This window comes from Pygocentrus nattereri, chromosome 18 (genome assembly GCF_015220715.1).
Source record: "Pygocentrus nattereri isolate fPygNat1 chromosome 18, fPygNat1.pri, whole genome shotgun sequence".
Lineage (NCBI taxonomy): Eukaryota > Metazoa > Chordata > Actinopteri > Characiformes > Serrasalmidae > Pygocentrus > Pygocentrus nattereri.
In genome coordinates, this window is record NC_051228.1 from 16,529,882 (window position 1) to 16,543,054 (window position 13,173).

The 13,173-nt window shown below is 39.5% G+C and overlaps 1 protein-coding gene across 2 annotated transcripts; it reads left to right on the forward strand.

The window, feature by feature from the left end:
* Window positions 1–580: 580 nt before the first annotated feature.
* Window positions 581–10,739, forward strand: car15 (carbonic anhydrase 15). Of its 2 annotated transcripts, none has more exons than XM_017693572.2 (8): window positions 581–729; window positions 1,475–1,501; window positions 1,589–1,765; window positions 3,688–3,833; window positions 4,950–5,042; window positions 5,125–5,191; window positions 7,540–7,700; window positions 9,282–10,739. In XM_017693572.2, exons 1-8 carry the CDS (start codon window positions 663–665, stop codon window positions 9,507–9,509), a joined length of 966 nt encoding a protein of 321 aa, XP_017549061.1. In that variant the 5' UTR covers window positions 581–662; the 3' UTR covers window positions 9,510–10,739. The 2 variants fall into 2 exon arrangements, with proteins under 2 accessions (XP_017549061.1, XP_037402942.1); XM_037547045.1 differs by having other exon boundaries at window positions 4,950–5,021.
* Window positions 10,740–13,173: the final 2,434 nt, after the last annotated feature.

A 13,173-nucleotide genomic window follows, 5' to 3' on the forward strand; every position in this document is an offset into this window, starting at 1 on the left:
CACACTGTGGGATTACACACAGATAAATTAACTTCTAACATCAGCCTGTTTCAGTAGAACCACATTCACAAAACGAATCAATTATTCAGCATCGACTGTAATTTATATTCATTACTGAAAAATTCATAGTAGATACTTAATAATTCATAATAAATACTGAACAATTAATATTGGATATTGAATTCATCATAGCTAATGGATAATTAATAGTAGATGCTGAATAATTCATAGTATATTTTGAATCATTCATAGTAGTTACATAATTTATAGTAGATACTAAATAATTCATAGTGGACACTAAATTATTCATGAATGCTGAATTATTCGTAATAGACACAGAACAATAAATAGTAGCTGATGAATATATCATAGTAGATGCTGAAGAATTCCTAGTTATTAATGAATAATTCCTAGTGGGTACTGAATAATTCATACTGAATCATTCACAGCTCATTTCTTCTGTTCTGGTCCACTAAGTGGTCGGCACTCACAGGCTGGTGGTCACTGTTCACGTGTACATCTTTGTCCCTGCAGTTATAAATGCCGCTTGTGTTGGTGATGAGCTCAGTGGGAGCAGGCGGCAAGCCGGACGTCCTGCAGGGGTCAGGAGCTCTATTTAAACCCACGGGTCAGTCCAGCAGGGTCACTTACACCAAGAGATCATGCTGCTGCTGCTGCTGCTGCTGGTTATGCTCCAGACCATCCTCACACTCACTCTTACTTACGATGGTGAGTCACATCACACTGTTTTGTTTATTTTTATTTCTCTTTTAGTTTTTTATTTCTCTTATTTATATTTTTTATTCCTTTCATTTTCACTCATTTGATTTGTTTGCTTTTTTATCTTTATTTTCCTTTGTTTTTTATTTTCATTTTTTATATTTGTTTTATTTTGTCTTTTTTAGTCTTATTTTATATTGTTTTATTTTTAAAGATAATATATTGGTTATTTTATTTTAATCAAAATTTACCAACCACATTTGTACTAACCACAGTCAGGATTTTCACTCTTAACCTCTGAAACTGTAGACTTACTATTAGGTTATTCAACTCAATGCTTCAGTATCAATAAATGAATCAGTAGAGGAATTTTTCAGTATCCACTTTGAATTATTCAATGTTTTCTATGAATAATTAACTTTTTTCTAAAAGTATTTCAGTTCCAAATATGATTTATTCAACATTCAATATAAATTATTCAGGATCTACTACAAATGATTTGGTACCTAGGATGAATTATTCAATACATTTTTTTTCTAATTTGAATTATTCTGTTTCTGGGATTAATTATTTGGTATCTGATTGGAAATTTTCAGTACCTACTATGAGTTTTTCAGTATCTAGTATGAATTTTTTGGTGTCTATGCAGTTCTGAGTGAAGTCTTTACATGTTTAAGTGTTTAAAGATCAGATTTTATGGAGGTTTCTGATGTTTTACTGTGGTAATGTGTATTTTCTCTGATTTTTGGGTCAGATTTCTGTTATGATGATGGTCAGTGTGGTGAGTATGAACTAATTAATGATGTCATTTATATTCTGATTGTTTATTAATTTATGCCGTAAATGAGTTCTTTGTTGTATTTGTTAGACCCATACGCATGGGGGGACATGTTTCCGTCCTGTCACCCCCTGCTGGATGCTCATCACTCCCCAATTGACCTCGGCTGGCAGCAGGTCAGAGATGCCCAGCTGGATGAGCTACAGCTCTCCGGATTCAACAGCACTCCTAAAGGCCAGTGGAGACTGACCAACCAGGGCCACTCGGGTCAGTTTACTTGCCACCTCAGGACACACTTGTGGAAACAACACCAACACTGTGCTGTTATTTCTGCTGCAGGATTTTAGAGAGTGATTTCTACTTTCTCCTCATTTTAGTCATTTTAATGTTCAGCTCCTGATTCTCTATTTTGGTTTGTGCTGGTTCTGCTTCTGTTCTGCTTGACTGTTCATCACTCAGCACAGTTTGTGTTACATTTTAGACCAAAGGTCCAAAAAGAGAAGGTTGGCATAGAGTTTATTTTGTACTCATCCATGCAGTGAAACACCCACATGCATGCACACTAGTGAACACACACTCTAGGGGGCCCTATTCACGGCACCTGGGGAGCAATTGGGGGGTTAGGTGCCTTGCTCAAGGGTACTTCAGTCATGGACCGTCAGCGGAGGGGATCAAACCAACGACCTTCTTGTTACAGGGCTGGTTCCCTAACCTCCAGCCTATGACTCGCCCCGCTGTTGTTGCATAACTAGTTGTTAGACAAAGAGATATAGCACCTGTGACTTTTGCAACTAGGCCTTACTAGCCTTAAACAGGCTACTAGTGTTGGCTAACTACCCTAGCCCAGTAATTGAATGAATTACTATTCATTTATTTTCTTCTGAAAGTGATGTAAAGTGATGTAAGAAGTGCTGTAACTGGAATATTCACACTAGTACAAAACCGTAACACTAGCTGGTTTTGCCGCTTTTCTACTGCTAACTATGCTAGAAGTGTTTGCAAAAAGACTAACAGGGCTAGCTGACTGTATCAAAGTGAAGAAAATTGCTTCGAGCTGCAGTATTCTGTGAACCGCCATGTTGAATCCTGGTTTCAAACACTGACACAGAAGAGAACTCTGTGGTTCTGTAGAAAAGTTGAATTTATCAAGCTTCAGAGCAGTCTAATAACCTGATCTGAGATACGTGCCTAATGTATTCCCTTTTTGTTCTGATCAAACGTCATGAACTGTCTGTCTTTAAACATCCAGAAAACCACCATTAATTTAAAGCATTTTCTGCCAAAAATAACACCAGAGAAATTATATAGGAAGAAAAGGTCACTGGTTGAAATCTGAACAGGAAAGCTCATAATGCTCAACATGGTGTCTGTTTGTGGAAAAAGCCATTAAAAAGAGCCAATCAGCTTGCTGGTCATGGAAAGCTCCCCCTCACTGTGGAGATGTGTGCAAGCGCAGCAAACAGAACAACTTGAAAAATCATGTTTTTTAGGCTTTACTGAGCCAAACACTACAAACTATTTGTGAGGTTTTTGTCAGATGTTATCAGTTTATTTATTTATGCTCAGCATTATTTATGCTCAACATTAAATATGGATATGGACAGAGCTCCTCTCTGTACTCTGCGTTCTTTTCATCCATATTTGTATGGATGTGTATATATATTGTTACATATATCGTTCTCTGAAAGCATGCTGAGAAGGACGAAGTGGAGCAGTACCACTAGAAGGCGTGGGGGCGGGGCGCAGTGTAGCTAATAGTCCATGTGAGACACGTCACCAGTTTCTCTTGTTGGTAATATAAGTGTAAAGAACTCTCTGTACACACGTCACAACGTATTTAATGACCTCACAGACACCACAGTCTACAGCCTTGCCTCTTTCTACTCTTTCATAGTTGGTACATTATTTATTGCGGCTTCCTAAACCATAGCCATGTTTGTCGCTGTCAGAAGCTTCTGACTCTGCACTACCCTCTACTGGATTTACAGCTTAACATCCATGCCATCGTAAAGGAAGCATGGAAGTATGAGAGCAGTGACAGTCACATAGTTTAAAATGGACCTGTTCTTTTTCGTACACAGAGGGAGCATGAATGATGCTCTTTAAGTTACTTAGCACTTAAGCAGTTTTTTAAGCTGAGTATGTTTTGGAGTATTTTGAGTACATTAACAATGTGTATGTGTGTGTAGTTGTGTTGGAGGTGGGCGGTGGGCTATCAGTGAGCGGTGGTGGTCTTCCTGGATTGTATCGGACAGTCCAGCTGCATTTCCACTGGGGCAGCGCGTCCACCAACGGCTCCGAACACACACTCCTCCTGCAGCGCTTCCCCATGGAGGTCTGAGATGGTCCTAACCCTAAACTTCTCATCACCATAACCTGACCTTAACTCTGACCCAGTGTGGAACACTCAGGTTGTTCGGAGAAGGTTTTAATGATTTCCACAATCTAAAAAATAACAGTTTATAATATTTAGTTTGTTTCTGTGGAATAAAATAATCAGTCTTCTTGCATTTAAATGCTGTAAGTACTAATAAGTAGTAATACTTTCATTCAATTTTGAGCGGAGATGTAGGGTTTAAAATCTTGAAACACCCAACAGAAAATTATCCAATCAGGATTTTTCTCTCTGTGGTATCTAGGCAGATGCAGCCATGCTGCTCTCCCATTGGTTAGGACGTCAGGAGCTGAACTGAAAGCCTTACATTTTTATATGCCATGTTTAACAGTCTTTTGCACTAGCATTTGCTTAGAACTAACATGCTATTAGAAATCTCCAAGGGGTGCTAGCAACAATTAGCGATGTTGTATAATTGTAGAGGTGGCCCAAACTGAGGACATCTGATAGTCCAGGTTCTCTACTCCCATTTTCCCCTTTAGTCAGTTAGCCAAGACATTGCTTCCTTAGTAGCTATAAAGGAAGCTATAAAGGAAACGTTGCGAGTAATTGAAGCCTATACCTGACCAATTAGCATCATGACTAAATCATCAATGGTCTCAAAGTATGTGGAGTTTTTCAGTATCTCTAATAAATTTTATGTGAATTCTGATATTGTATAACTCACTCTTATCTATAAACATGAAGTACCTTAGAACACAGTCTCCTTGAAACTTTAATTTGGTCTGTGTTTATAGATAGCAGTCATCATATAGCATATCATGTCTAAATAGTGTGTAATGATTGTCATGCGGTTAGCATTATGCTATTTGCTTGGTATAAGCTTCCATTGCTTATTAGCTACACTAGCATTGTAGCTCCAGTGCTAGAACTAAAGAAGCAAACTTCTTAGGACACCAAATACGACTTAGCTGCAATGGTTCCCCTGGTGGCTTTCTGATGCATGCTAATGTATTGTTATTTATTATCATAATCACTTTTTGTTATTGTTGTTATTATTCATTATCATTTCATTAGAATTATTGTGCGTAATTAGTTGGAACTCTTCTCTTACAGATGCATATCGTCAGTATTAAATCCTCTCACCCGAATCTGACCGCTGCTCTGGATGACCCAACCGGCCTTGCTGTACTTGCCATCTTCATTGATGTAAATACATGTTAAAGTCTGATAGTTTGAGCTCTTCTGAGATTTTACAGCTCAGTTTATTTATTCACGTGTCTGACTGCAGCTGAGCTACATGGACAACGAGAACTTCCAGCCGATCTCCAGCGCACTGCCCTTCATCACATATAGAGGTTTGTTACTAAATCCTCCTCAATTCAACAGATTTTAGAAATAAATCCTGCACAATTCATCTCATATTCTTCCTTTTCCCTTACATTTAAACAAACTGTGTATGTTATTATACAACCCCAATTCCATTGAAGTTGGGACGTTGTGTAAAATATAAATAAAAACAGAATATGATGATTTGCATATCCTTTTCAACCTATATTCAATTGTATACACTGCAAAGACAAGATATTTAATGTTCAAATGGATAAGCTGTATGCTTCTTCTTTCGGCTGCTCCCTTTAAGGGTCACCACAGCGGATCATCTGCCTCCATCTTGCCCTATCCACTGCCTCCTCTACTTTTACACCAACCATCTCCATGTCCACCTTCACTACATCCATAAACCTTCTCTGAGGTCTACCTCTTCTCCTTCTACCCGGCAGCTCCATCTCCAACATTCTTTGCCCAATATATCCACTATTCCTCCTCAACACATGTCCAAACCATCTTAACCTGGCCTCTCTGGCTTTATCTCCAAACTGCTCCACCTTCACTGTCCCTCTGATCTGCTCATTTCTAATCTTGTCCATCCTTGTCACTCCCAACGAAAATCTTAGCATCTTCATGTTAAATGGATAAATGGATAAGCTTTATTTTTTGCAAATATTCACTCATTTTGAATTTGATGCCTGCAACACATTCCAAAGAAGTTCGGACAGGGGCAACAAAAGGCTGGGAAAGTTGAGGAATGCTCAAAAAACATCTGTTTGGAACATTCCACAGGTGAACAGGTTAATTGGAAACAGGTGAATGTTGTGATTGGGTATAAAGGGAGCATTCCTGAAAGGTTCGTTCACAAGCAAGGATGGGGTGAGGTTCACCACTTTGTGAACAACTGTGTGAGCAAATAGTCCAACAGTTTAAGAACAACGTTTCTCAATTGCAAGGAATTTAGGGGTTTCATCATCTACAGTCCATAATATCACCAAAAGATTCAGAGAATCTGGAGAAATCTCTGCAAGTAAGCGGCAAGGCAGAAAACCAACATTGAATGCCCGTGACCTTCTGTCCCTCAGGCAGCACTGCATTAAAAACCAACATCATTCTGTAACGGATATTACCACATGGGCTCAGGAACTCTTCAGAAAACCACTGTCAGTGAACATAGTTTGTTGCTCCATCTACAAGTGCAAGTTAAAACTCTGCCATGCAAAGCAAAAGCCATATATCAACAACACCCAGAAACGCCGCTGGCTTCTCTGGGCCTGAGCTCATCTGAGATGGACTGACACAAAGTGGAAAAGTGTCCTGTGGTCTGACGAGTCCACATTTCAGATTGTTTTTGGAAATCATGTATGTTGTGTCCTCCGGGCCAAAGAGGAAAAGGACTGTTCGGATTGTTATCAGCGCAAAGTTCAAAAGCCAACATCTCTGATGGTATGGGGGTGTGTTAGTGCCCATTCTGCATGTGTTACAACAGCGTGACTTTGTAGTAAAAGAGTGCGGGTACTAGACTGGCCTGCCTGCAGTCCAGACTTGTCTCCCATTGAAAATGTGTGGAGCATTATGAAGTGCAAAATACGACAACTGAGACCCCGGACTGTTGAGCAACTGAAGTTGAAGATCAAGCAAGAATGAGAAAGAATTCCACATACAAAGCTTCAACAATTGGTGTCCTCAGTTCCCAAACGCTTATTGACTGTTGTTAAAAGGAAAGGTGATGTAACACAGTGGTAAACATGCCCCTGTCCCAACTTCTTTGGAACGTGTTGCAGGCATCAAATTCAAAATGAGTGAATATTTGCAAAAAACAATAAAGTTTATCCGTTTGAACATTAAATATCTTGTCTTTATAGTGTATTCAATTGAATATAGGTTGAAACGGATTTGCAAATCATCATATTCTGTTTTTATTTATGTTTTACACAACGTCCCAACTTCATTGGAATTGGGGTTGTACCTTTAAGACCATTAAATGTAAATGAGCTCTGTTCTATTTGGCTGTCTGTGCCAAAACACTATTAAACCAGTGTGAGTCGGTAGGCTGAATAGACCTGGCTAAACTGCTCTACACATAAGAAGTGTTTTATCATTCAGAAAAGTGTGTAAAATTCAGACGTCCATTGTTTGGGCACTTTATGGCAAGATTCAAGGCCACACCCACTTTTTAAAATCCTCTGTATCTCAGAAACAAATGAAGATACAAGCCTGTAATTTTACACACTCTCGACTGGACACAGTGATATTATTTCCTGAAAATATTTGTCAGATCTGAGATGGTTGGTCAGGTTTTCAGTAGTCATTACTGGTCAGTGAAAATCTGGTGTCCAGAAGAAGGTTCTGATCCGTTCTCTCTGTCCACCTCCAGGTCAGGAGAAGTCCATCCGGCCATTCCCCCTGCTGACTCTGCTGCCCCAGGCTAACTTGTCTCAGTATTACCGCTACCATGGCAGCCTGACCACACCCCCCTGCTCACATGCTGTGCTGTGGACCATTTATGAGATGCCCATCTCCATCTCCTGGGCACAGGTAGACACCAGTATCCTCACTTGAATCACCTAAAAAATCACCCTTAAAACCCTTAAAACACTTGAAAAACATGAAAGAAATACTGAGGCAGCAATATAGAAGCAAAGTACAGAATAGTGCCCTGTGCTGGCTGAGGTCATTTTCAGTCTCAATCGTTTCTCCAGTAAGGAATTTTTCTAACACATTAAAAAACACTGGAACATTTATTAAACTGTCATTTTGCCACTGTCAAAGCAAAACAACTAGCAATAAATGCAATATCACAGCAGAATATGAGTCTTATTACTGAAGATGAAAATATGATTGAACTGTTAACCCTGTGGTTTAGTGTCAGAGCGGCTTTCTTTTACTGTCAGGTTTTCTTCACAAAAGGGGTTCTCACCCTTTTCATCCTTCATTGCTCACTAGCAGCTCAACAACATTTAACACATACAAAAGAGTTCAAGATCATTTAACACAGTTAATTTACTTTAATTAAAAATATCTGACTCTGTTCCTTTGGAGAAATAGCCACAAGGGGTTGCTGGCAATGTTGGCATCACAATGAGTCATACCTACCACTGATCACAGAATCCAGGAGTGGAATCTGGATTCAAGAACTGGATTTGCTAGAATAATAATGGAACGCTCTATAAAAAGAAATAAAAAACTTAGGTGATCAGCTCGGTGTGTTTTGTGTATGAAATTTGCTTCTTTAGTTTTAGCACTGGCCGTATGAGGCTAATGTATCTAAAAAGTAATGGAAGCTTATACTGAACCAATTAACATTTTAGCATTGTGCTCATCATTACAGAATTGCCTCAAACATGTCGATGAAGTTGACATCCTGTTCGCCAGGTTCTTACTGGTATTTTCCATGGAACCTTAAATGGTACAGCAGTTAAATATGGCACCTCAGGCACTAAAATATAACTGCTGAACCACTTAAGGTGGAACAGAGAACTGGATTTGAACACAATTTGCGGGGAGTGTGTGCAATGCTAATTGGTGAGGTGTATGCTTACAATATTTGATAGCTACATTAGCCTTCTCACAGCTGGTAGACACGCTGTCTTTACTTGTAAGCTACATGGGCTTTGTAGCTAACCTAATGAGCTACAGTGGGCATGTCAAACTGGAGACCTTCCAGGCCAAAGTGCTGCAGAAATGAGCTTTTACCCTCATCTTACACTCTGAATTGAGTTCATGAAGGCCTCTTCACTTTTTTGCTACATTAGCCTAGCAGTTAACTGGTGGGCAACAAGCTTCATTCATTTGTTACCTACATTAGCACCATAGCTAACTGGTCAGCCCTGAGGTTCGTTTACTTGTTAGCTATGTTATCCTCTCAGCTAACCTGTAGAATCAATGATGGAGCTGTCCAGAAAACACTTCTTTGTTTGAACTAGATAGTGATAAACATGTTGTGCGGTGTTATTGGTAAATAGACTTTAAGTAGTAAAATATGTGTGAAATTTTAAACATCGTTGATTTCTTCCACATCTTTGGTCTGTGGCGATTAAATGAATCCTGTAAAGTCAGCGTGCTTCATCAGGAGGTCACTGACGATCTGCTGTGGTTCTGTTTGTGTTCCTCTCTCAGTTTGAGCCATTTGTCAGCGGGATTTACTCTACAGAGGAGGGAGCAGAGCCTGCAGCTCTTCTGCAGAACAACTTCAGACACATCCACCGCACTTATAGCCATGTTTACGCCTCCAAACATGCCCGCCTGCTCTCCAGCGCCCCCCTGTTCACCACCTGCCCAGTCACACTCCCCCTCTTCCTCATCCTCACTGCTCTTAGGTCAGCCTTCAGCACACTGAACTGGTAAAACTGATCTTCAGTGAGGAACATTCAGCAAAGCCTGTGGAGGGATGAGGGAAACAGCAGTTCAAAGGCCAGGAGCTCCAGTGAAGAAACCGAGCAGACTCCACTTCCTGATACAGGAAGAGACCACATTTCAACGGCATTGATGATTATAGATTTGATTAGGTTGTGATTATTTAGGGAGCGATTCAATGAATCTTGAAATCTCATATTTCACCAATCGATTTGATTCAGTTCGGCTCAATTGGTCAAACAGCAGGGGGCGCTCCGGCCACCTTTCTTCACTGTGTGTTTTTGAACACAGAACAAAAGGTTTTGACTAAATTAAATTTCGAATCCAGATTCCCATCCTTGGTTTTATGATAACTACTAGTTAATTGAACCTCTTATATAACTGAATGGCCACTGAGAGGAGTGACCACAAAATCTAGGACTGGACACTTTAATACACAATAACTGTTTATTGAATTTAACATGTTGGAAAAAATTTAAATGCCACGTTATATTTTATTTTCTCCCCAATGTGTTAAATTCAGCCAATAAACAGTAATTGTGTATTAAAATGTACAGATGTGTCTCTGTAGATGTGCTTACTTATCCACACTCAGTAAATCAACAACATAAAATTTGGCAAGGGGCTCACAAACTTTGGCACAAGACTGTGTAGGCAGGACTGAGCAAACAAGGCATGTCAGTCTAACTGTTTAAAATGGTTTATCTGGGCAAGATCACTATTATAAATACACTGAAGTGAATATATAGAAATAATATAAAGTGTTAATTTTTCAGAAATGTAGTTGATATTTTGTGAGCTGGGTTGTAGAGCAAAGTTTGCTTCTTGTTTTCTCCTGCAGCAACACAGATTTATAAAGCTCCATCCGCAGCTCCTGATCTGTCATCATGAAGTATTGATCAGATAAAGCAGGTGCTGGATAATCAATACAGTTACAGAAGACAGGAAACACAAACTCACTGACACACAAAATCACTACTTACTGCATCAACGCTATTTAATTATGTTGGTTACTATTATGATTATATATATTATGAGGTGTAACATTTATATACATATAGTGATATGCAAAGATTTGAGCACCCCAGTCAGTGTTTAGAGGATTTTCTAAGTGTAAACAAGTTCACACGCTCTCTATAGACATACATAAATATAAGATTTTTAGTGCACAATTTCTGTTTATTTGCTGAACTTACTGGAAATAAAAAAATATTCCTAGCAGCAGTGATGATTTGATTTGATTATTTTTAGGAAATTATTCAGTGCATTGCGCAGACCCACCATAGTCAACACACAGTGAAGCTGTTTTGTTGTTTATAATGAAAACTCCGAGCGGGTTACAGTCGTGTTTTCATGCCCCTGAGACTGAGATCTCTTATTGTAGATGATAATAATGTGAATGTGAGTGAACAGCAGCGTCTGAGCCGGATGACGTGCTGGGAGTCTGTACCAGCCGCCTCCGTCACTCTGAGAGTGAGGACGGTGGGAAAGTGTTGAGGTTTGTTCAGCATCAGTATTGTTGTGTTTCTGTAGCGCTCTGTGTTTACACTCACCACACCAGCTGTACAGGGAACACAGTTAAAGCGATAGTTTCTAATTTACACAATTTCCCCCTAAATCCACTTAATCATCTGAGACCTGTTTTGCTGTCTAAAGTTTGATTTACCTTTAGCACTGAAGCTATAAGGCTAATGTGGCTAACAAATATAGGAGGCTCATACCCCACCAATTATGAATGGTGAATACTCATTACACACTTGCCTCAAACATGTTAATGAAGGTGGCTTCCTGTTCATAAACTTCTTAGTGGAATTTTTTATTCCACGTGTATATATATATATATATATATATATATATATATATATATATATATATATATATATATATATATATATATATATAGAGAGAGAGAGAGAGAGAGAGAGAGAGAGAGAGAGACATATATACATACATATATATATACATACACATGTATATATATATATATATATATATACATATATACATACATACATACATACATACATATATATATATATATATATATATATATATATATATATATGTCTCCATGGATCACCACCTTACATATATATATATATATATATATATATATATATATATATATATATATATATATATGTGTATGTATACATATATATACATATATATGTATATACATATATATATATACATATATACATATATACATATATATATACATATATATACACATATATATATATATATACATATATACACACACATATATACATATATACATATATACATACATACATATATATATATATATATATATATATATATATATATGTATATATATATATATATATATATATATATATATATATATATATATATATATATGTCTCCATGGATCACCACCTTACATATACATATATATACATATACATATATATATATATATATATATATATATATATATATATATATATACATACATATATATATATATGTCTCCATGGATCACCACCTTATCGTGGTGGAGAGGTTTGTGTGCTTGAATGATCCTAGGAGCTATGTTGTCTGGAGCAAAAGCTCCTGGTAGGGACTCCCATGGCAAACTGGTCCTAGGTGACAGGCCAGACAAAGTGTGATCCATAATCACCCCTATGAAACCAAAAAGGAAGGACTTGTGTACCCTGCCCGGATCAGGGTTACCGGGGCCCCACCCTGGAGCCAGGCCTGGGGGAGGGGCTCGCCAGCGAGCGTCTGGTGGCCGGGCATTCACTCATGGTGCCCGGCCGGGCCCTGCCCGAAGGAGCTACATGAGTCCCCCCTCCCATCGACCCACCACCGCTGGGAGGGGCAGTAGTAGGGGTGTGGTGCATTGTGGATCGGGCAGTGTCCGAAGGCGTGGGCCTTGGCGTTCTGATCCTCGGTTGCTGAAACTGGCTTTTGGAACTTGGAACGTTACCTCACTGGCGGGGAAGGAGCCTGAGTTGGTGCGCGAGGTTGAGAGATACCAGCTAGATATAGTCGGGCTCACCTCAACACACAGCTTGGGCTCTGGGTCCAATCTTCTTGAGAGGGGCTGGACTTTTTTCTTTTCTGGAGTTGCCCATGGTGAGAGGCGGCGGGCAGGTGTGGGCTTTCTCATAGCCCCTCGACTCGGCGCCTGTATGTTGGGGTTTTCCCCGTTGGACGAGAGGGTAGCTTCCCTACGCCTTCGGGTTGGGGAACGGGTCCTGACTGGTGTCTGTGCTTATGCACCGAACAGCAGTTCAGAATACCCAGCCTTCATAGAGTCCTTGGGAGGGGTGCTTGAAAGTGCTCCTCCTGGAGACTCGATTGTCCTACTGGGGGACTTCAATGCTCACGTAGGCAATGACAGTAAGACCTGGAGGGGTGTGATTGGGAGGAATGGCCTCTCTGATCTGAACCCGAGTGGTGTTCAGTTTTTGGACTTCTGTGCAAACCACAGTTTGTCCATAACGAACACCATGTTTGAACACAAGGATGTCCATAAGTGCACATGGCACCAGGACACCCTAGGCCGCAGTTCAATGATTGACTTTGTAGTCGTGTCAGCGGACTTGCGGCCATGTGTATTGGACACTCGGGTAAAGAGAGGAGCTGAGCTGTCAACTGATCACCACCTGGTGGTGAGTTG